The sequence below is a fragment of the Panicum hallii genome, chromosome 4, assembly GCF_002211085.1.
Source record: "Panicum hallii strain FIL2 chromosome 4, PHallii_v3.1, whole genome shotgun sequence".
NCBI lineage: Eukaryota > Viridiplantae > Streptophyta > Magnoliopsida > Poales > Poaceae > Panicum > Panicum hallii.
Window position 1 is genome coordinate 5,662,960 of NC_038045.1, and position 23,460 is coordinate 5,686,419.

General features: G+C 46.2%; 2 protein-coding genes and 1 pseudogene across 4 annotated transcripts; 1 reads left to right on the forward strand and 2 right to left on the reverse strand.

Moving 5' to 3' along the window:
* Positions 1–354: 354 nt before the first annotated feature.
* LOC112890235 (two-component response regulator ORR24-like) lies at positions 355–6,446 on the reverse strand. 2 transcript variants are annotated; one of them, XM_025957137.1, is made up of 7 exons: positions 6,128–6,446; positions 5,731–5,838; positions 5,435–5,593; positions 3,024–3,407; positions 2,849–2,925; positions 1,192–2,454; positions 355–876 (listed from the first exon to the last, which is right to left on the reverse strand). In XM_025957137.1, exons 2-7 carry the CDS (start codon positions 5,834–5,836, stop codon positions 820–822), a joined length of 2,046 nt encoding a protein of 681 aa, XP_025812922.1. In that variant the 5' UTR covers positions 5,837–5,838; positions 6,128–6,446; the 3' UTR covers positions 355–819. The 2 variants fall into 2 exon arrangements, with proteins under 2 accessions (XP_025812922.1, XP_025812920.1); XM_025957135.1 differs by having other exon boundaries at positions 355–879.
* Positions 6,447–8,834: 2,388 nt separating this feature from the next.
* On the forward strand, positions 8,835–12,249 carry LOC112890234 (FT-interacting protein 1-like). 2 transcript variants are annotated; one of them, XM_025957134.1, is made up of 2 exons: positions 8,835–9,507; positions 9,618–12,249. In XM_025957134.1, the coding sequence occupies exon 2, from the start codon at positions 9,679–9,681 to the stop codon at positions 12,112–12,114; it is 2,436 nt and encodes an 811-aa protein (XP_025812919.1). In that variant the 5' UTR covers positions 8,835–9,507; positions 9,618–9,678; the 3' UTR covers positions 12,115–12,249. The 2 variants fall into 2 exon arrangements, with proteins under 2 accessions (XP_025812919.1, XP_025812918.1); XM_025957133.1 differs by having other exon boundaries at positions 8,836–9,507; positions 9,664–12,249.
* Positions 12,250–15,983: 3,734 nt separating this feature from the next.
* Positions 15,984–17,732, reverse strand: LOC112890236 (annotated as a pseudogene).
* Between the last annotated feature and the right edge of the window lie 5,728 nt (positions 17,733–23,460).

Genomic DNA, 23,460 nt, shown 5'->3' on the forward strand with positions numbered 1-23,460 from the left:
ACAAACACAAATATTTGTACCGATAGAAATGAAAAAGAAAAAAGGGACAATTTCGTTATTATATGCAGGATGATCAACTGATAAAGTTCTAATAACACAAGGTGAATTGTCAAATGAGTTATGACACTTAAGCATCAGAAACTGTTAAAACTCAACATCTTATGAATTGAAGGTTCCTCATGCTCTACGCTATTTCTGCCTCTCTAGTTCTAAGATAGCGAACAATGAAGCCATATTGCACTTATTCTGTCTGTTCTCGCATGTAAATCAGGGCTATCAGTCTAATTTCAAGAAATAGCAGCATTGCATGGATTGGAAAAACAGATCAATACATTTCAAATTGTTCACAAAAATCATACCACCGGATATCTAAAACATACACAGAAACTGTTTCTATCTGACATAACATTGTCTACAATCCCAACTAAAAGAAGATCCATATAAGAGGGTCTAGGTGGTTTTGTATAAAACTGAAAACAGCCACCAAAATTTAAGCCGACGTCGACAGTTGGACTGAGTTGTTAGGGGGTGGTACATCCACACCTCCAGCCAAACTTAGCACCACCAAGTTAAAAGCTACAGCTGATACAAAAGACAACCCACATGGCTACACTAAACTAGATAAACATGGGACTCCATTGAAGCTACAGCTGATACAAAAGAGAACCCACATGACTACACTAAACTAGATAAACATGGGATTCCATTGGAGATGGCCTGCTCCTAGCTAGCCTGCTACAGAGCACAACTTTTGCACATACAACACCCAAGAACCATGAACTACATAGACGCAGAAACACCTCTCTCCCAGATATGACTTCAAGGGGCAAAGTCCCAGTCCCCACCTAGGAAAGCATCACCATTGTTGACGAAATCCTGCTGCAATTGAAGAAGTTCAGTTAGATGAACCTCACCTAAGTAGTATCCATTAATTTCACATGTAAAGCCTGAAAATATTCTTAGACAAAATGTCAAAATAAGCTAACAACTAAACATGTCTTATGTTTGAGATTATGCATGAACAGGCATAACAACTAGAAAGTAACTAAACCAACATCAGTTAAGTAAATTCTTTGCTTGTAGTATTTGCTTTCAGAGAAAAAAATGGAACTCAATGAAAATATCAGGACAAAGCAGGTAGATTGAAATGAGCAGAATTTATTCATAAAGAAGAATAAGAAATGATCTTACTTCATCAACCATGTCAGCAAAAAAATCATTCAGGCCACCATTTGCTCCATTCTGCACCTCGTTTGTTCCAACGAGGAACTCATTGCTGTTAATCACTTGATCGCCAACAGCTTGCTGATTATTGGTACCACCTTCAGGGAGGTTGCCACTTGCATCCTCACCATTCAGTATCTGGGTCGGTATGACAGAATTGTCTATCTGAAGGTTAGGCAATGAAGGTCTGGTGCTTGAAGAACTACCTAGATCAGGGTTACCAATCGACATTGTTGTATAGTGTGTGTTGCTTCCAAAGTTGAATGGTTCCACCTGCTCACTGAAACTTAATGCAGGTGCAGTTTTACCTATGATCCCTGCAAGTTGGTTCTGATACAAATTTCCAAGGATTGGAATCTGTCCAGAGGAGGCTGCAAGTCTTGACAACTGGTTGATCTTGACGATGTTTCCCTGTGATGGACCTTTAGACATTCCAACGTTGTGACTAAGATCAGGAAACCTTGACGGCACAGCAGCCTTCCAGGAGTTGCAAGGTCCTGCAAATTGGTGAGCCTCCCTGGCAACTTGGTTGAATAGGCCAGCAAAAGATGATTGAATCTGATCCGGGGGCTGATTCACCAACTCAGGAGACTGCATCGGTAAATGTATGGAAGGAGCCAGAATCTCATCATCTGCTATGTCTTCAAAAGGAATACCTCTACTTGCCCCTAGAATCTTGCCACACAATATGCTCGCATAGGAGTTGCAAGAACGAGGCGAAGGGCAGCACTTGCTCGAGGCCAATGGTGGACTGTCACTTGTGATATTTGCAAATGAACTGCCAGAAATACCAAGATAGAGAGGTTTGCTTGTGTTGAACACCACACCATTTGGTATATTTGCAAAGGAGCTGCCAGGGCCGGAAGGGAAGCATTGGCTAGCACCTGACAGGTTGACACCTTGGCCAACCGGTTCCTTGTCCTGCGGAGGAATGCAAGCGTTTCTTTGGGAGCTTACGAGCTGAACTGACTGAGTAGGCAGAAAAGTGCGTGCTCCAAACGCAGGTGGTGAATTCATCCTTGCAAAAGGGTTGCTTGAGCTTGGAGAGGCAACAAAGGATGGGGCTGACTGGTATTTACCAAGTTCTCGATGATGCTTGGAACTTTCGGCTATGTTCGTAGTGCTATAAGCAGGCACCCAGTCGCTGCGCCATGCTTTGGGTCCATCAGCAAATGGACTAGATTTCTTGACTTTGCCCTCACTGAGCTTTCTCAGGAAGATACGGTACTTCTGAAATCACAAGATAGACAAGTAATTTTTTGTTAAGAGAAAAAGATTGACATGGAAATAAAAGAAATGAAATGAGCTCTGTAGTTTCTGTAACATATTCAGGAGTAAAAAGAAAACTGAAAGTGTTCTGTAGACTGTAGTTTCACTAACTCCAGAAATGTGTGTGTGCGAATGCCATCCCAAACTCAAATATGTGCGTATGGCACAAGAAATTTTGTGTAGCACAGACACACAAGTTCCATTAGAAGTATTACAAACACAAGTTCAATTGACATAAACACAAATATTGAGTTTGAGATGGCAATTGGGCAGAAGCAAGTTTGATCAAATATCTGTTAACTATAGCAGATAGGAACTCAAGCATAGAAGTCAAGCATAATAGTATAAACAAAACCTGAAGATGACTTGCGACATTCTCTCTAGTGAGGCTGTCCACATTCATGACTTCCAATATTTTCTTTGGAACAGCCCCTGTATTTACAGCAACAAAAGATTGTTATGAGAAACAAAATTTAACATAATAATTAAACTTAATGTCGTTAAAGGAGCCACGAAATTTGAGAACTTACTGTCAATGCCAATCTGATTGACAGCTTCTACAAACTTGCGGTGTAGTTCACCAGGCCACTGGACCCTTTGCCTCTTCTGGGTGGATGATGCGTTCTCCTTGTCCTCATCAGCACCATCTATATCCTTTTTCTTCTTCTTTGAATATTTCCTGGTGTGGTTTCCACCATCCTTCTCACCCTTATCACCATCCCCAGATTGTAACTTCTGATCAGCATCATCATTGCCATCGCTGATGCTGTTCCTTGGATCGGACTTACTATTCCTCACCACATGTGTCCATATGCCCCTAAGTTGTTCAAGGCGCACTGGCTTTACCAAATAGTCACAAGCACCATGATTTATCCCCTTCATCACAGTCTCTGTCTCATCATTCGCAGATAGCACTGCATGACGTAAGGCAACATAAGGTCAATTTTGAAATGCAGAAGTCAACAAAAAATCGATAGATTAGACATCAAATAATCACGTGGCCTTCATGTTACTCAGTTGACTAGGAACATTTTCCCATTTGTCATTTCTTTAGGCATTACATGTGCCATTTACCTTCTTTTTGAAGAAAATGCGTCACATACATAGTAAAAGGTCAAGTATTTATCATGGCCACGTTTGTGTTTCAGAATTTAATAAGATAAAATTTACAAATTTGTTAGAGTAGGTCATCCTTTACATCCTTCTGAAAAGAATACTAGTAATTCATCAATAATAATGAACAGAGCTGCAAACCACAAAACTCGGAAGCTGTATTGGTTGCACCTAGAGCTCACTCATCCATGGCATTTTTATGAAACCATAAATGACAGAATGAAATAATTAGCTTGATTGCACCTAATGGTTAATTACCAACCCATGGTAACACACAAAACTACAAACAACAGAAGTTACCTTGATTGCACCTAGTGAAGAAGCAGTAGAGTATGAAATGAACTTCAAACAACAACTCAGTAGCTAGTTTGATTCAGAAAATTCATTCGCCGATGAGATGAACAAATTTTGCAAAATTATATATGTTTCGAACCAAATTGAAATAAAAAACTGTGATTAATTTGAAAATTTAATTTCTAAATAGTTAACTAATATGCTATCTACTTTCCATTTACAACTTTAGCTGTAGCCTAGTGGATGAGTTTCAATTATGACTAGAACAGGTGGCTGGATTGAATTCCAGCGATGCAATTTAATTTTTACCCTTCTCTTTGGTGCAAGAAAATTGACGGAAAAATATGGTTTGGCCTGTAAACAGACCCTAAAACAATTGGATACCGGAAAGTGCTACGACCAAAGCAGAGTGATAGCAACAATGCAATTCAAAATGGCAACGTATCCGCTGCAAACCACAATTTCGTGCAAACTCCGTGCAAACCAACTAACAAAATTTATAAAAAATTCTCAAAAAAATTATAGATGTACTTCGTTTCCTACTCGACCACTCTATAAAATTTCAAGTTCAAATTCATCATACTTTAAGAGATACAAAAAAGAGAAAATTTAGTAGAATTTTCTTTTTTTGTATCTCAGAATTTTTCTCTTTTTTGTATCTCTTAATATATGATGAATTTGAACTTGAAATTTTATAGAGTGGTCGAGTAGGCAACGAAGTACATCTATAATTTTTTTGAGAATTTTTTATAACTTTTGTTAGTTGGTTTGCACGGAGTTTGCACGAAATTGTGGTTTGCAGCGGATACGTGCCCATTCAAAATAGAAAGACACTTCACCAGAATGTTTTGACCGAAGTATCCTTTTTGTTTTTGTCCGACGAACCCGAGGTGAAGTACAACACTATAAATGACAAAATTCAATTGCATATAGGGTTTACTAACAAATTTTGACATATGAAACTAAAAGTGGCAACATTATTTGGTCAGGTTGACTGTATCTAGCGTCTATGGTAACTACAAAATTGCAAACAACAAAATTCAACTTTTACATAGGGCTTATGAAGGAACTGTAATATATGAGACTAAATGACAACATTAAGTGGTCAGCGGCACCATCTAGCCCTTATGAACAACAGTAACAGTTATCGCAAATGGCAAAATTTTACTTTCCCCGTAAGGCTTACAAACAAACTATCATGTACGAAGCTACACAAGACAAAATTAAGAAGCCGACACGATTGCTAGCGCATAGGAACAAAAGATAAAAATACAAAACTGCAAACCATAAAAGCTAGCAGTTATTACCTTGATTGTAACTCAAGACATGTGACCATTTATCACTATCCTAACTGAACATTCAGAACCAACAGATCTATCTGGATATCACGCGTGCCAAACGAAATGTGTAAAATCCATTCAGTGCATCTATCCAGAGCAATATCCAAAAATAGTACTACTACTCATGATTCTAGGATCAGAGGAACGGCATGCATAAAATGGCAAGCAGGGATTTTGAGCAACAGGGGCTTTACTGATGACTGGGATATCCATCTCCAGGCCGATGAGCTCGAGGAGCTTGAAGCCATCGATGTCGGGCATGACGACGTCACTGATCACCAGTTCAAACTGGTCCACGTCCTTCCTCTCCCTGAGCATGTCCAGCGCCGTCTTCGCGTCCGTCACCGTTGTCACTGCACGCACCACAAGAATTCCAACAAAATAAGAAAAAAATCACTGGGAAATTTCATCTGGCCTCGACCTCGATCTCTATCACAATGGAATCGGGAGGAAAATTTTCAGGGGCGGCCGACAAGGCGAGAACGCTCACCGTTGTAGTTACAATGCTTCAGCTGTTTCTCTAGGATCATGAGGGAGACGCGGTCGTCGTCGACGGCGAGCACGCGCATCCCCGCTGGGAACTTTCCCGCGTCCATCTCTCCCCATGGAAAACAAATACAATCAGCACCAAGAAAGCAACCACGGGTCGCCAAAAATTCCTCGCAAGAAATCAGAGAAGAACACCAAGAAGAATACCCCCGGAAGCAAAAAAGATTCAACCTTTCTTACCTGCTGCAATGGCTTCCCTGCAAGAACCTCTCGGAGCAGCAGGAAGGAAAGCGGAGGAGAGAGCGAGGCGAATTCGAGGTGAAGCGCAACGCAGCGAGGGGGAGGGGGGATTTATAGCGAGGGGGGTTGGGAGAGGGGAGGAGCGGGGATCCGAGTACCTGAGGCTGCAAAGATGGAAGGTGTTCATCCTTGTGTGGAATTCCCCACTCATTAATTCCTGCCTTCAGTTATGCTATGGTTGTATCACCAGCCTGCTGGATTTGCTCGTCGCTTGCTAACTTCAGTTTCTAGATGGAAACCACCCAAGAATGAATCGCGCCCACAGGTTTCGGACGCCGCCGGCCACGGCGGAGGAGCCTGCCGTCATTGGCGCCCGAGACGGCCTGGTATTCGCCGGCCATGGTGTTACGCGATGGTATTGGAAAGCTTCGATCTGTTTTGACGGGAGTCTCTCCACCTCCGCTGTCCATCGGTTCGTCGAGGTCGAGCGTCGAAGTGCCGCCGGCATTCCGGCAAGGGAGGCGAGGGGATCGTGGGTTTGAATGGGCTAAAGCCAAGGTGGGCCAGGCCAGTCCAAATGTCTATATGGTTGCCTTTGCTCCTTCTCTTGTTTTTTTAGCTCATTTTTATTAATTTAGCGTCAAATTAAATATTAATAAATAAAGAAGCCCGAGAATGGTTTTGAAATATGAAAACTCAGAGAGGACCGTTTCATTAAAAAATTGAGATAAAATTATTGTTTTTCCGTGTGAAATGCTCGGGGAGGCCATTTTGATGATTGAGTGCGACCTGTGGGAAATCATGTCTCCTATGCCACGAGAAAAATGTTAATAAAAATTATGGATTATTCATCCAGTCCATCCTTAGCATCTACTCTCGCCGTTTAAAATAATTGATTGTTTTAAATTTTTTAAATGTATAGATTTTGCTATGCATCTGGATATATGTTATATCTAGATGAATAGCAAAATAATGTTGTATCTAGAAAATTCAAAATTATCTATAATTTAGAGAAATGACCTAGTAATATCTCTGACCTGCTATATGCCATGGCGAAATGAGCTACTACTTACCCATTTTTGACAAAAAGGTTATCGCATGAGCTGACTGGAGTCCATATCGGATTTCATTTATAGAACCGAATAAATGTCGCTCTCAAAATGGCGGGATATTCGACTTAGTAGCTACAAGACAACCCATGTTGTACAGCTCGGATATACGGAACATCAACCAAATGTTCCCAAATTAGAATGAGACACCGTATAAAAAATGCTATTTTCCGAAAAATAAAGCGGTGGTATTCAAATTAGTAGCTACCAGCCAGCCATGTTCTATAGCTACGAGACACCGAATACCTGATCGAATATTCTCAAGTCGGATTAGGAATGAGATAACCTTACCCTATATGGAACCAGCTTAGGAATACAACCAAGGAATATCATCCCTTGATTCTTCTGAATGGAGAAGAAAGATGATAGTTCCTACATGAGTCTAAGGCCCAATAGAAAGAGTTAAATTACTTATTTCTCAATGGGCCCTGAGCATGGCTTTGGTCTCATAATTTGTTCTAAGATCAATTCAAAAAGTTGCTGAATAGAGGATCTTTTTCTAGCTGCAAGAGCAGTAGTTAGCAAATAAGTTTGTAATTGTTTGGGGTTTATTATTATCATTCTCAGGTGCTGATGTGCAGCATGGCTTTCTCCCCTTTTTCTTCTGAAGTTGAATGAATCATTTTAGCACAAGATGCTGCAACAAAATAGGAAATCCAAATCTTTCTTTTTAGTGGGCCATCAAGTCAGCAACCCTATTGATGCACATTTCCATAGCCACACGCATAGTCCTAATCTCTTCTTTCCGAGTTGAAACTAGATGTCCATTGCCTGACATAAGAAATTTTCAGTAACGTGGCCATCCCTGCATGGTAGATGTGTGGAAAAAAAGAGATACAGATCCACATCATTCTTGGCCTTTCTCCGCGAAACATTACTTTGCAAGGGCTTTTCCATGTGGGCCTCAACGACTACTGGGCCTTGTACATGCTCGGCCCAAATTGCTTCACTGTCAGCAGAGGATCTTCAGCTCCAACCAAAACTCCAAAACTACTATGCTGCGCTTTGCTAGTGAATGATCGATCACACAAAGATGATGCGCAGATTAGATGCCACCAAGATGGTCTGAACTCTGAACGCATTCGTGCCGAGTGAGTGGCGGCGAGACGAGATGGGGAATATATTCGCCGCGTGCTTTTTGACACATTGGAGCTGCCTCCCCGGCGATGGAATAAAGGTAACTTCCGTCTGCTTCCTTGCTAAGCTTATTCATACCACCACGCTGCATGCCGTGTGCGCTGTGCAGTAGGATCAGAAATTCTCCACCCGTTTAAGCGACAACGTTTGGATTTACAGGTGATGCGTTTCACAGTTTCTGCTGGGCCTCTTTGGTCAAAAAAAAAAAAGAAACAACAAGAAGAAAAATGACACGGCTGAAACCACAACTTCAACCATCATTTTCACTACTTTTTGCCAGAAGGTAAAGTGTGCTGCTATTGCTTACCTTGTTGCGGAAATCCATCAGTAATTTGTAAAACTACACCCACTTGAGAGACCAGTTACCAGTTAGCGTCACTGATACGCAGAACATGTGATGAGTTTTCTCTGCCAAAAATATGTGCTGAAACAAGCAATACTAGCATACATCTGTTCATTTTCTTATGTGCGCGCTTGCGCTTGAAAAGAAAGATGGCTTTCTGAACACCTCTTTTCTCGTTAACAACAGAGTAGCAGCCAGCAGGGAAGAAGCCGGAAATTACCGTGGCACGCGTGTCCCAGAACTGTGCGAGGTTCCTTGCCCCGAACGAGAGGATGCGAGCACGCCAATTCAATCCAGGGCATAAACAAAGCCCCCCTCCGCAGCCCAAAGAATCGATTCCCCAATCGATCGATCGCCCGCCCGCCTTTTGATTGATCTACCACCCCGCACTGACACCCTCTTTCGATCTCCTTTCGCCACATGATCCGCCGTGCTTTCGATCGCCCCCGAGCCCTTTCCTCTGCCAGCGGATGCTCGTCGCCACGAAAGAGCCCAAGAAAAGGTCATCAGGCACAGCCGCTTCCCTCTGAAACAACCCCCATTCAGCTCCAGCCTCGTATCTCTCGACAGGGTTTTAGGGTAGCTTGGTAGAGGCTTAGCTGATCGACTCTGTCGACGTCCCTCGTATACCTTCCTTCTCGCCGGGGTCACCGCCGACGCGGCTTTGCTTCCCGGCGAGGCTTGCCGCGATCCCCCCCTCTGCAGGCAGCAGGCGCAGCAGGGCCCCGGCCATCACCGGTCGGGCCTAGGCTTCCCTGCCCAGCCAAAAGTTGCTCTGCTGCTTCTGCTTCTGCTTCTGCTCTTCTGCGTGCCAACACATGCTTCTTGTTCTTTGCTGTTCAAATGTTCTTGCGTACGTGCTGGGCTTCTAGGCATCATATAAGTGCCTCACGCCATTGCTACTGAGACCTTGTGCTACTGCTGCAGACGAACTTTTGTCGGATCAACAGTAAGTGAAAAAATGGTGATTGGATTTATGCAGTTTGTTCATGGATTTCTTTTTTTTTTCTTTTCTGATCGATGTGTGTGGTCGGCGTCTTGCAATGTTGATCCGTTGAGGAGGATTTTCTTTTCTAGTCAAAATCTGAGTTTGATCCTGGCTTAGAGGTTCAAGAGAAGGATGAGCGGGCACGGCGGCGGCGGCGACCCGCACCACGAGGACTTCCAGCTCAAGGATACGAACCCGCTGCTGGGCGAGCAATGGCCCAAGGGCGCGGCGGGCCCGGCGCGCCCCGCGGGCGGCGGCGGCGGCGGCGGGCTCGCCGGGTGGCTGGGCGTGGACAAGCCGTCCAGCACCTACGACCTCGTGGAGCAGATGTTCTTCCTCTACGTGCGCGTCGTCAAGGCCAAGGACCTGCCCCCCAACCCCATCACCGGCGCGCCCATGGACCCCTACGTCGAGGTCAGGCTCGGCAACTACAAGGGCACGACGCGGCACTTCGACCGCCGCGCCAACCCCGAGTGGGACCACGTCTTCGCCTTCTCCAAGTCCCGCGTGCAGTCCAACGTCCTCGAGGTCTTCCTCAAGGACCGCGAGATGCTCGGCCGCGACGACTACGTCGGCAAGGTCACCTTCGACCTCGCCGAGGTGCCCACGCGGGTGCCGCCGGACAGCCCGCTCGCGCCGCAGTGGTACCGCCTCGAGGAGCGGCGCGGCGAGGGCGGCAAGGTGCGCGGGGAGCTCATGCTGGCGGTCTGGATCGGGACGCAGGCCGACGAGGCGTTCCCGGAGGCGTGGCACTCGGACGCCGCCGCCGTGCGCGGCGAGGGCGTCGCCAGCGTGCGCTCCAAGGCGTACGTGTCGCCCAAGCTCTGGTACCTCCGCGTCAACGTGATCGAGGCGCAGGACGTGCAGCCGCAGCAGGCCCGCGGGCGCGCGCCGGAGGTGTTCGTCAAGGCGCAGGTGGGGAACCAGATCCTCAAGACCTCCGTCGTGCCGGCGCCGACGCTGAACCCGCGGTGGAACGAGGACCTGCTGTTCGTCGTCGCCGAGCCGTTCGAGGAGCAGCTGGTGCTCATGGTGGAGGACCGGGTGTCCCCGGGCAAGGACGACCTCCTCGGCCGCGTCGCGCTGCCGCTCACGCTCTTCGAGAAGCGGCTGGACCACCGGCCCTTCGTGCAGTCGCGGTGGTTCGACCTCGAGAAGTTCGGCGTCGGCGCCGCCATCGAGGGCGAGACGCGGCGGGAGCTCCGGTTCGCCAGCCGCGTCCACGTGCGCGCCTGCCTCGAGGGCGCCTACCACGTCATGGACGAGTCCACCATGTACATCAGCGACACCCGCCCCACGGCGCGGCAGCTTTGGAAGCCACCCGTCGGCGTGCTCGAGGTCGGCATCCTCGGCGCCGCCGGGCTGCAGCCCATGAAGAACCGCGACGGCCGTGGCGCCACCGACGCCTACTGCGTCGCCAAGTACGGCCAGAAGTGGGTGCGCACGCGCACCATGATCGGCAACTTCAACCCCACCTGGAACGAGCAGTACACCTGGGAGGTGTTCGACCCCTGCACCGTCATCACCATCGGCGTCTTCGACAACTGCCACCTCGGCACCAACGGCAACAATGGCCAGCCGGCGCGCGACGCCCGCATCGGCAAGATCCGCATCCGCCTCTCCACGCTGGAGACCGATCGCGTGTACACCCACGCCTACCCGCTCATCGCGCTGCAGAAGTCGGGGGTGAAGAAGATGGGCGAGCTCCGGCTCGCGGTGCGCTTCACCTGCCTCTCCCTCGTCAACATGCTCCACCTCTACACGCAGCCGCTGCTGCCCCGGATGCACTACCTGCACCCGTTCACGGTGACGCAGCTCGACGCGCTCCGGTACCAGGCGATGGGCATCGTGGCGGCGCGGCTGGGCCGCGCGGAGCCGCCGCTCCGGCGCGAGGTGGTGGAGTACATGCTCGACGTGGAGTCCCACATGTGGAGCATGCGGCGGAGCAAGGCCAACTTCTTCCGCGCCGTCTCCCTCTTCTCGGGCCTCGCCGCGGCGGCGCGGTGGTTCGGCGACGTGTGCCAGTGGAAGAACGTGGCGACGACGGCGCTGGTGCACGTGCTCCTGCTCATCCTGGTGTGGTACCCCGAGCTAATCCTCCCCACGGTGTTCCTCTACATGTTCCTGATCGGGCTGTGGAACTACCGGCGGCGGCCGCGCCACCCGCCGCACATGGACACGAAGCTGTCGTGGGCGGAGGCGGCGCACCCCGACGAGCTGGACGAGGAGTTCGACACGTTCCCGACGTCGCGGCCGCAGGACGTGGTGTACATGCGCTACGACCGGCTGCGGAGCGTGGCGGGGCGGATCCAGACGGTGGTCGGCGACATGGCCACGCAGGGGGAGCGGCTGCAGTCGCTGCTCAGCTGGCGCGACCCGAGGGCGACCTGCCTCTTCGTCCTCTTCTGCCTCCTCGCAGCGGTGGTGCTCTACGTCACGCCGTTCCGGGTGGTGGCGCTCGTCGCCGGGCTCTACGTGCTGCGCCACCCCAGGTTCCGGAGCAGGCTGCCCGCCGTGCCCAGCAACTTCTTCCGCCGCCTGCCGTCGCGCGCGGACAGCATGCTCTGAACGATGACACGATCCAGTCCTGCGGTTACACAGGATGCTCTGTTCTTCGGTCAAGAGAATTTCGTTTATTTTCCTTTTGGAATTTCTTTTTTTAGTGTGTAAGGTGTTAAGTTTGGGCACCTTGTGATTTGAAAAAGTTCAGGTGTAACTATGTTTGTCTGATGAATAAGGGTGATGCTATGCTCCAAGTGCCTTTTTTCCTCCCCATCTCATTGCGACAAATTATGTAGTCTCGATCGCAACCAAATGATCGCGAGATGATCTTCCTGGCGACTGTCTTCTTCTCGTGCTCCGACGAGCCAGCTCTCAAAGGCCATCCTCCTCTACTTAGCTTCCGAGACATGTACTTACGGAAAAGTACAGTAGTATGGAACAGGGAGCGGAAGTTCAACTCAGTGTCAAATAGAAAGGTTAAAATTTCCAGTGTCAAATAAGTAATTCTCGACTTTACCGGTATCAAATAGGGATTTTATTCTCATTTCTCATCGGTATGTATTTGTTGACCACCATAAGTTTGCGGATTTTGATGATTAGGATAATTCTAAATTTAAAAGTTTTCTAAATCAGAACCAGGTAATTTGGCCGGCTGCGAGAGATAAGTAAATTAGCTATTAGCCCAATGAAGACTAACTAATATATGCTCTTAAGACTATACATGATTATTGATAAATATGGTTTAAAGGCTGGCGGTAATCAACTCATACTAAATTTTTGAAGTTTTCTTGTACATGTTGTAATCAGGAGCGCCTTGATAGGTGGGAGAATATCTGTCCATGGATGGCATCAATGGGATTATTTTGGCAACATATATATGGCCCGGATTTAAAACAGAAAGAAATTGGCCGGCATTAAATTCAAAAGGAGAGTATTCATGACTACCTTTTTAGTGGCCAATTTGTGCTAATTACCATTAGTGACCAATTTGCTCTCTACTGTATATATGGGTCAATGCATCCGGTTCCAGCAGAATACATCTCCCAAGAACACACAAGCAGGCAGCATTCGCTCTCTGACTCTACAGCATGGAGAAACACACACTCGTGCTGCTTTCTGCTGCTCCTGGGATGCTTCTCCATTCATGCCGAATGTAAGTGAAACAAATCAAAATGCTGCTTCCAATGTCTTTCATAGTTAGTTGCTACACAGAACAGCGTACCTTCTCCACATTTTTCTTCTAAAAAAAAGCTTTGCTAAAGTCTATTCCATTGTTGTAAGATGCACTGAGAGGGACACTAATGAATGTCTAGTTTCATGGCATCGATTTTTTGGTTACTCTAGCGTCATTTCTGTGTATGCATGAAAAATAGGCCGAGCAGTCATGGATGAAATGGGTAGCCAAAAGGTGTGCATCTATTCTGATTGCAAAGGACGATACAGTAAAGCTGACTGCTGGTGCTGTGCCAAGAACACAGATGCTTGCTTTCCGGGACTGGATGAGTGTAAAACAAAATGTCCCGTTCTTACTTGAAATAATGTAATTGCTATGTGAGAAGTTATGTATCCGTAATGGGAATAAAATGAATACAAACCGAGTGCTCCGTGTATTGCTCCTTTGTATTTGAATGATGTCCACCACCACTAAAAGAATAGTGTTCTTTATTTTTAGAATAAATCTATAAGATTATGAATGTTGCCAAATTTAGAGCTTGAATACCAGGTGGATAGGTTCCACCACAATGGACACATCCCTTAGTTCGCACACATGCTCGTTCATTCAGATCTTCCCTCCTCTATTCTCCGACTCTTCGTTACAGAATTATTATTGGTCCCAATACGACCAACATACATGAGGTCCCAGAAGAGAAAAGGAAAGTAATGGTAGGCCACGTGAAGGGCACATAAAGAATAAAATCATCTGGAAAATTCAAAAATGACATTTAAAAAAACATCCAAATCAATTTCCACTTCACATTTCTATGTTTTTACTACAGAATATTCAGAAAAAGTCCACATTCGAATACATTTGGATGGTTTGTGGCTGAAACAATTTGGTGGTGAAGCTGATTTTTTTTAAAAGTTTTAGAAAATGTAATCTAGATATAATCAATGTGGTATAATTTACACAACGGCCCAATTAGAATTTAATTTGGATACTCGATTGGTAAATAAAAAATTGTTCAAACTTCAAAATAAGTGTGATAAAAATGTAATTCAAACATAATAAAAAATAAAATTTAATTTGGAAGCTCGGTTTCCAAATATTCTAGCTTCACAATAAAGTCTATACAAATCGTTGGGGTTGGTGGGCAGATCCTTGCATGCAAAATCTCGACAAATTTGCAGCTTTTGATTAAAATAATTCTAAATTTATAAGATGCCTAAATTAGAACAAGCCAATCTGGCCGGCATTTTAAGAGGATTATGCAACGGAGAAGGATATTGGCCCAATAAAGACTAGCTAACATAAACATTTAAAACTACAGATTCATATATATAAAATGGCAGTAATAGTTAAATCATGCTAAAACTACAGATTCCTGTATCAGGCAGTACCTGATAGTTGTGAAACTTAATTGGATCAAGCAAACCTATCCATAAGTAAAATTCCAGTGGAAATAGTTTGGCAACATGGCCCTGATCTAAATAGAAGGAAATTAGAAGCCATTAACTTTGAAAGGACCGTATTCATTACTAGCTGCTTGTCAGTGACCAATCAATTTCTGCTAATTATCATGCATGCATAGAGTCTGTTTGTCCTATATATATGAAATAGTGCATGGGTCAATGCATCACATATTCACGTTACAGCAGAACACAATCCCATTTCTTCGTTGCTGCTCCTCGGATGCTTCTCCATTCATGTGGAATGTAAGTGAAATAAATCTATCAGAATGTTGCTTCCATTGTCACCCAAAGTTAATTGCTACAACACAGCTGATGTTTTTTCTATCACACCGGTTAGTTGTATGCTTAATCCAGGGTTATTTCTGTGTATGTTTGTACCCTAACAACATTTCTTTTCATGCCTGAAAAATAGGCCGAGCAGTCATCTATGGATGAGATGGGCGGCCAGGTGTGCTCCTACTGTGATTGCAGAGGGCAACATGGTAAGGCTGACTGCCGGTGTTGTGTCAAGGATAAGCGTGTACGTGCTAGCTATCCGGGACGTGACGAGTGTCTCCTAAAGTACCCCATTATTTCTTGAAATAATGTAAATGCTATGTGGTGAGTTGAGTATGAAATGGGAGAACAAAATAGATACAAACCTAGTGCACCGTATGTTGCTCCATTTTCTCTTTTGCGAAGGACGTACTACTAAAACAATAACGCCGTTTTATTTTTAAAATAAGTTCAGAAAAATATGAGTACGCATACAAAAACTAGAGCGGAACACGAGAGGCTCGTCCGCCTCACCGCGGATTTGATTAGGGGGGAAATGTGAGTAGTCCACCGTGTACAGTATGCTTCAAACTAAAGTTTCTTCTTGCTGGAGAGGAAAACTAATTTGGAAGTCACCGGCTAGACGGCGGCTAGCTGCAGCTCGAGATTTCCGGTGATCTCTACTTGCATTGTATTCAGATACTAATATAATAAGAGCATCTGCAAGAATCTTTCTAAAATCTACTCTCTAAATCATCATTTAGAGAGTCATTTGAGTAAAAATCGTTCTCTATATCTTTATACTCTCTAACATCATTTTTATATCTTATTCATAGTTTAGAGAGCAATTCTTACTCTCCATCTTTAAACTAGCGAGAAATTCGGAATAGAGAAAATCTATATATTGACCGTTGCAGGGTAAATTTTTAACAAAATTCCTATTTTTAAAAAGATATAAAGAGTCTACCCTGATTACCCTACAGTCCATGTTCGTTTTCTTTTGGCAATTCAGCAAGTGCTATTTTGAAGCCAGTATATACATTATACTCTCAGGATCCGAGGTTGAAGTAGATGGTGTAGGACTCGTCACTCAAGGTGAACAAGGGCTCGAGGAGGAAGCTCCTCCTCACCCCCCTGGCGGCGAAGCTCATCGGGTGGTACCGCCGCAGCGGCTCGGCCCGCGCGAAGCTCGCTGCCCGCCGGAACCCGGCGCCGCCGTCGCCGCCGCGCTTCCGGACGCCGCCACAGCCGACCTGGACCTTCTTGCCGCCACTTGCCGCCGTCGGTGGCGACCAAGTAGCACCCCGGCCTGGCCCTGAGCTCGAGGGACACCGAGCCGGGCGCGCCGTCGAGCCCCGGCACGACGTTGAACGGAGCGCCCGAGCTCTTCTCCGCGGACACCGTGAGCATGTCCGTGACCACCATCCCCGGCATGTCCAACGGCTCGAGCATCGCGGCGGCTCCGGCTCCGGCGCCTTCATGGGGGACGAGTCGGAACGTCGCGTGGACGGCGGCGTCGGTGCCGCCGCTGTCCTTGGGCCGCTTCTGCATCTTCAGGGAGCCGTTCACGGTGGAGAGCACGAAAGCCTTGCCGCCGGACTCTTGCACGAGGGTCACCAGCTGCGAGTCGGACTCCGGAGGGACGGGGGTGATCCAGTCGGAGGGCGCGGCGGTGGCGCCGCCGGTCTTGGCGTCCCAGTCTCCGGTGGTGAGGCCGGCGAGGAGGAACGGCCCGAACAGGACCGCCTGTATAGATGCGTACTCCGGCCGATCATCTGAAGTTTCAGTTCAGTCAGTCTTTTAGGTAAAATAATTATGATTAAAAGACTTCAAATTCGATGTCGCCATAAAATGGGTCCAGGAAATTTTCAAATATTATCATACACCGGAGTATTTATATATATTTGTAATCAAATACCAATGTATCGACAAATTTATTGTGCTTCTTGTTGAAATTTCATTGTAAATAGAACTTATTTAAAAAATGAAGTGTAAATTGTGCTTGAAATTCACCTTTTATTGCTTCAGTCCGTAGATGGATAGGTAACTGGAGTGACAAGCGATCACCGCTATCCCACTGCTTGCTGACTGTAAGAAATGTCCCTGAGACAAATCGAGATTGTACAAGAAACAATTCCCCGTAATTCATCAAAGATAGTCGATGGTATTTTGAAATTTTCATTTATTTTATTTCCATGCTAATTATTAATGAGCATACCTGGAGATATTGATTCCAGATCTTTGTCATTCAAAGTTGCCTTTGCACCAATCAAAGATGTCCATGATGGTATTCTCACATTCAGTGTCGCAAACTGACTGACTGTCTGCATGACAGAAATCAAACTGACGCAATGCTAAATTGCTGTGGTATAAAGAATCATACTTGAATATTTTTGTTCTGTAAATTTGACGATCTCTTGTAGGTTTACCTTTGCAGATATGGAGAGTGAGACCTGAAGATACTGATCTGATGAGGCTCCAGTTTCAGGGTGACAGCAAGGCCTGCAGTTCTCCAGTTGAACGTGCTTGGTATGAACTGAATAATGTAGAGTGCTGGTCTTTCACCTTTCTCCTCAAAGTAGATGGAATCCCCTAGTTTGGAGAAGGATTCTATTCCTGCAAACACAATTTTTTACATGATTCGGAATTTGCACTTCCATGATCCCATCAGCAGTCAGAAAAAACAACAAAGAACTGTTCCACTTACCAGTGCCATAGCAACACCAGAATGAATCATGCGGAGTTCCCCATTTGTGGTAGCTCCTTGCCTTTGAGCTCCCAGGGCCCTGGGGCACCATGTAGCGTTGGCACTGATCACGCTGACCAGCCTCTTCAGGAACTCACAAACTCTATGAAGACTCAGATGGATGGAAGGACACACGCACTACGCAAGAACACAGACTCTAAGATAAGCACTAGCACACAGAGAAGGTATTCGGTGCTGCACACCAGCACCAGCACTTGCACTTTGTTTCTCTTCACCACACCTCTAAACACACCTGATTATATGGCTTAAATAAACGCACGCACACACCACGATCAGCCGCACAACCCGGACGATCACGCCGTGACTTGACCACTAATTCACCTCCCTACATGCAAGCAACAACCACCTGCATGCAAATAGCCACTATCCAATGCATGCAGTTAGCTAGTTGATCCTCTTTTCACGCCATGCATCCGTGCTCCACTTAATTGACTCGGCCACAATGTCCAACCAACGAGCACCTGCAGATTTTCTGCATGCAATCACTAGCATGCAGCATGGATTTCTCTGATCAAACTAACTCATACACATGCACCTACAGATACACACGCACATGACACACCAACTTGGACACAGCTTGACACAAACAACAAGATTAAGTCTAACAATCACCCCCTAATCTTGTTGTCTTTATTCTGCACACCCACATGAGGCTTCAAAGTAGCGTGGGCTCATCCTCGGCGTTCGCCATGGCGAGTTGCGCCACGCCTTTCACCACTTTCTTCATTGCAGGACACTCGTTGGCGAAGTGTCCGAACTCACCACAGTTGCGGCAGTCTATCTTGGACTTGTCGAACTTGCCGCGGTACTTCTTCTCACCGACGCCGCCGATGCTGTTGGAGCCACCTCCGCTCCTCTTCTCTTCAGCAACCTTAGCCTCCCACTCGGCACGTGTGAGCCGTGGCTCGCCGTCCACGAACAGCATCTGTGGCTCACCCTCCTTATCACGACGCCGCCCCTTCGAAGACTCCTCGAACGCCCTCAGGCGCCCGATCATCTCCGTCACCGACATCTCCGACACATCCCCCCATTGCTCGATGGTGCTGATGAGGGGTCGAAACTTGTCGGGGACCGAATGCAGGAGCTTCTCGATGACAGTGTTCTCCTCCACTTTTGTGCCAAGAGAGCGAATCTCATTCAGGATTGTGGTAACCTTCAAAGCAAAATCATCAATTTTCTCGGAATCACCCATATACGTACCATCAAGCTCCCTCTTGAGAGTTTGTACTCGGGCCTTCTTGACGCGCTCTTCACCCATGTTCGTCTCTTTCAGAGCGTCCCACGCCTCCTTTGCCGTCTCCTTCTCGGATATGGCCATCACCACTGCCTCCGGCACCGCTTGGACAATGGCGGCGAGAGCCATTTGGTCCATCTTCTCGTCGACAGCACCCTTCTCACCACAGCTGCCCACACACCTTAAGTGCGCATGAAGATCTTCATCTTAAAAGCCCACACGCCGTAGTTGTTCTCCGCAAGCATGGGGTAGCGTAGCGTCACCCCCGCCTCCTTCACTTGCTGTACCACCAGCGTGTTGTCGTCGTCGCTGACGCCGGCAACAGGCTTGCTGCCGTCACCGATCTTCATCATCGAACGAGGCTCTATATACCACTTGTTGGCACTGATCACGTTGATCAGCCTCTCCACGAACTCACAAACTCTATGAACACTCAGATGGATGGAAGGACACACGCACTACGCAAGAACACAGACTCTGAGACAAGCACTAGCATACAGAGAAGGTATTCGGTGCTGCACGCCAGCACTAGCACTTGCACTTTGTTTCTCTTCACCACACCTCTAAACGCACCTGATTATATGGCTTAAATAAACGCACGCACACACCACGATCAGCCGCACAACCCGGACAATCACGCCGTGACTTGACTACTAATTCACCTCCCTACATGCAAGCAACAACCACCTGCATGAAAATAGCCACTATCCAATGCATGCAGTTAGCTAGTTGATCCTCTTTTCACGCCATGCATCCGTGCTCCACTTAATTGACTCCACTTAATTGACTCGGCCACAATGTCCAACCAACGAGCACCTGCAGATTTTCTGCATGCAATCACTAGCATGCAGCATGGTCTTCTCTGATCAAACTAACTCATAAATTTATTTACTTTATTCTGTGAGGAACATGGTATTATTCATGAAAGGACGCCTCCTTATTCACCTCAGTCAAATGGGGTTGCCGAAAGAAAGAACCGCACTCTAACGGACTTGGTTAACACTATGTTAGATACAGCGGGACTTTCCAAGGAATGGTGGGGTGAGGCTATATTGACTGCATATCATGTCCTAAACCGTGTTCCTACAAAGAATAAAGAGATAACTCCATTGGAGGAATGGGAGAAGAAAAGGCCAACACTTCATACTTACGTACATGGGGTTGTTTGGCAAAAATGAGTGTGCCAATAACCAAGAAACGTAAGCTTGGACCTAAAACTGTGGATTGTATCTTTCTAGGTTATGCTATTCACAGCGTTGGGTATAGAATTTTAATACTGAAATCTGGAGTACCTGACATGCATGTTGGTACTATAATGGAGTCCAGAGATGCTATATTTTTTGAAAACATTTTTCCCATGAGAGATGAAACAAGTTCATCTAGGCAAGAGTTCATCGAGGATGATAGCTCTGCTGAGACGATAGTACACAATGAACATACACTTGTGGAAAATCCTGAGGAGGATAACAATGATGCTCCGAGAAAGAGCAAGAGACAAAGGACTGTAAAGTCTTTTGGTGATGATTTCATTGTATATCTCACAGATGATACACCCAGAACCATTGAAGAGGCATATTCATCTCTTGATGCTGACTATTGGAAAGAAGCAGTGAGGAGTAAGATGGATTCTATTATGTCTAATGGAACCTGGGAGGTCGTTGAACGTCCTTATGGATGTAAACCGGTTGGATACAAGTGGGTGTTCAAGAAAAAGTTTAGGCCAGATGGTACTATTGAAAAGTACAAAGCTAGGCTTGTGCCTAAGGGTTATACCAAAAAGAAGGAGAAGATTTCTTTGACACTTATTCACCAGTTGCCCGATTGACCAAAATTCGAGTGTTACTTTCCCTGGCAGCCTCTTATGGTCTTCTCGTTCATCAGATGGATGTTAAGACGGTTTTCCTCAATGGAGAGTTAGAAGAGGAGATCTATATGGATAAGCCGGATGGGTTTGTATCAAAGGGTCAAGAAGGAATAGTTTGTAAGTTGTTAAAATCTTTATATGGTCTCAAGCAAGCGCCTAAGCAGTGGCATGAAAAGTTTGATAGAATTTTAACCTCTGCTGGCTTTGTTGTGAACGAAGCTGACAAATGTGTGTACTATCGCTATGGTGGGGCTGAAGGAGTGATTTTGTGCTTGTATGTGGATGATATACTAATCTTTGGCACTAGCCTTAATGTGATTAAGGAAGTCAAAGAGTTTTTATCTCAAATTTTGAGATGAAGGATCTGGAAGAAGCTGATGTTATCCTTAATATAAAACTGGTAAAAGAGAGTAATGGTGGGGTGATTCTTACACAGTCTCACTATATGGAGAAGGTATTAAGTCGTTTTGGTAATAGCGACTATAAACCTGTCTCAACACCATATGATGCCAGTTTAATTCTTAGAAAGAACAAAAGAATAATGCGAGATCAGCTGAGATATTCTCAGATTATTGGTTCATTAATGTATTTAGCGAGCGCTACAAGACCTGATATCTCGTTTGCTGTAAGCAAACTGAGCTGGTTTGTTTCAAACCCGGGAGATGATCATTGGAAGGCTCTTGAAATAGTAATGCGCTATCTAAAGGGGACAATGAACTATGGAATTCACTACACTTGGTACCCAAGGGTACTAGAAGGGTACAGTGATTCAAACTGAATTTCTGATGCTTATGAGATAAACGCCACAAGTGGATATATGTTTACACTTGGTGGTGGAGCTGTTTCCTGAAAGTCTTGCAAGCAGACCATCTTAACAAGGTCAACTATGGAAGCAGAACTCACAGCATTAGATATCGCCACTGTTGAGGCTGAGTGGCTTCGTGAGCTCCTTATGGATTTGCCGATAGTTGAAAAACCGTTACCGGCAATTCTAATGAACTATGACAATCAAACGGTAATTGTCAAGGTGAATAGTTTAAAGGATAACATGAAGTCATCCAGACATGTGAAAAGGCGGTTGAAATCTGTCAGAAAATTGAGAAACTCCGGAGTTATAGCCCTGGACTATGTTCAGACGGCTAAAAATCTGGCAGATCAGTTTACAAAGGGTCTTTCACGAAATGTGATAGACAATGCATCTATAGAATTGGGCCTGAGACCCACGTGAGTCATTCTATAGTGGAAACCTGTCCTATGTGATCGGAGATCCCGTGAATTAGGATGGTGAAACAAACTAAAGTCTGACTGTGAGAAGAGAACCTTTGTGAAAAGGGCTCATTTCGTGTATAAGGTGCATTTCTCTTCTAATTTGTATGGCAGGTTGGTCTATACCTTAATGTGTTTCAGGTGGTTTCTTTAAAACAAATAAGTTGTTTTATTGAAATAAAGATGTTGTCCTACAGAATATCTAAAAGGAACACACCTATATGAGTCTGACTACTGATCATGGTCTATGAGAAATGGATATTCTCTAGAAACTCATGAAGGGCCTGGAGTATGACTTATAAGTTCCAAACCGCGGGGATGCTTTTGCAGCCTAGTACCAGTGTAGGGCTCTGGTCAAACTTGTTTGCACAAAACTGGCAATTTAAGGCATAGTCTATTGCACAGTTGTGAATAAGTGTAGCTTTTGTCCTAGATGGAAGTTCAACTTAACAGTCTCTGTCAAATACTGGTATATCAATGAGGGAATGAGAGCATTTCTAGTGTGGCTTGAATTTCTTGGTGGGGATTGTTGGAATTATGGGCTTGGCCCATTCATTCTAATCAATGCATTAAAAGAATATAAAATCCACTATTAAATACTAGAGAATCAATAGCTTAATTCCGTACCGGGAATTGAGGAGGATCTCAACCGACTTAAAGGGTGGACTTCGTGTACACCACTTGTGAAGCCGATAAGAGGAGGACGGTGAACCACGCGCGCGCGCGCTCGCTCGCCTCGCCGAGCCGGGCCGAGGCCGTGGCCGTGGCCGAGGGCAAGGCGCGGCGCGGCGCGGCGCGGCCGGCCGGACGGGTGGTGCGGTGCGCGTGCGCGTGCGTGGCCGGACGGACGTGACGTGACGTGACGTGACGTGCAGGTGCGACGTGATGTGTTGAGATGAGAAGGACGTTTTGCTGTAAAGAGCAGTAAAGAGCATTAAAACAGAGAGTTAATGTTGACACTAATGACTGGACAATCAAGGCTCTTTACGACGTCCAGGTTCGTTGAACCTGAGGCACAATAACTGCCGCTCATCGAAGTCATTCATGACGTCCAGGTTCGTTGAACCTGAGGCACCTCACGCCTATATAAACCAGCACCCTCTCCTCCTATCCTCACTCACCTCAGCACTTGATCCAGGTACTCCTTCTTAGGAGACCTCTCCCTTCTCCCTCAGCTGCTTTCTGCCATTCCCATCGCTAGTACTGCGCGCACAGTTCTAGCGAGAGCAGGGCCTCCAGAACCTCCGCTCGTTGAAGGTCCTGCACGGGACGCGGGCAATCAGGTTTTTGGGGAGCGTCTTGACGCGACTGCTCGCTCCCTGAACGACTCCTTCGTCTACTTCCCGGCGTGCTCGCTCGTGCGAACGACTACTTCGTCTACTTCCCGGCGTGACC

Bases quoted from the DNA above. Each gene is read 5' to 3' on its own strand.
- LOC112890235 (XM_025957135.1), bottom strand. From the start codon at position 5,836: ATGGACGCGGGAAAGTTCCCAGCGGGGATGCGCGTGCTCGCCGTCGAC. The intron at 5,594-5,730 runs GTGAGCGTTCTC...TGGTGCGTGCAG, and splicing joins GAAGCATTGTAACTACAACG to TGACAACGGTGACGGACGCG. The intron at 880-1,191 runs GTAAGATCATTT...CTTCAATTGCAG, and splicing joins TTGCTGACATGGTTGATGAA to CAGGATTTCGTCAACAATGG.
- LOC112890234 (XM_025957134.1), top strand. From the start codon at position 9,679: ATGAGCGGGCACGGCGGCGGCGGCGACCCGCACCACGAGGACTTCCAG.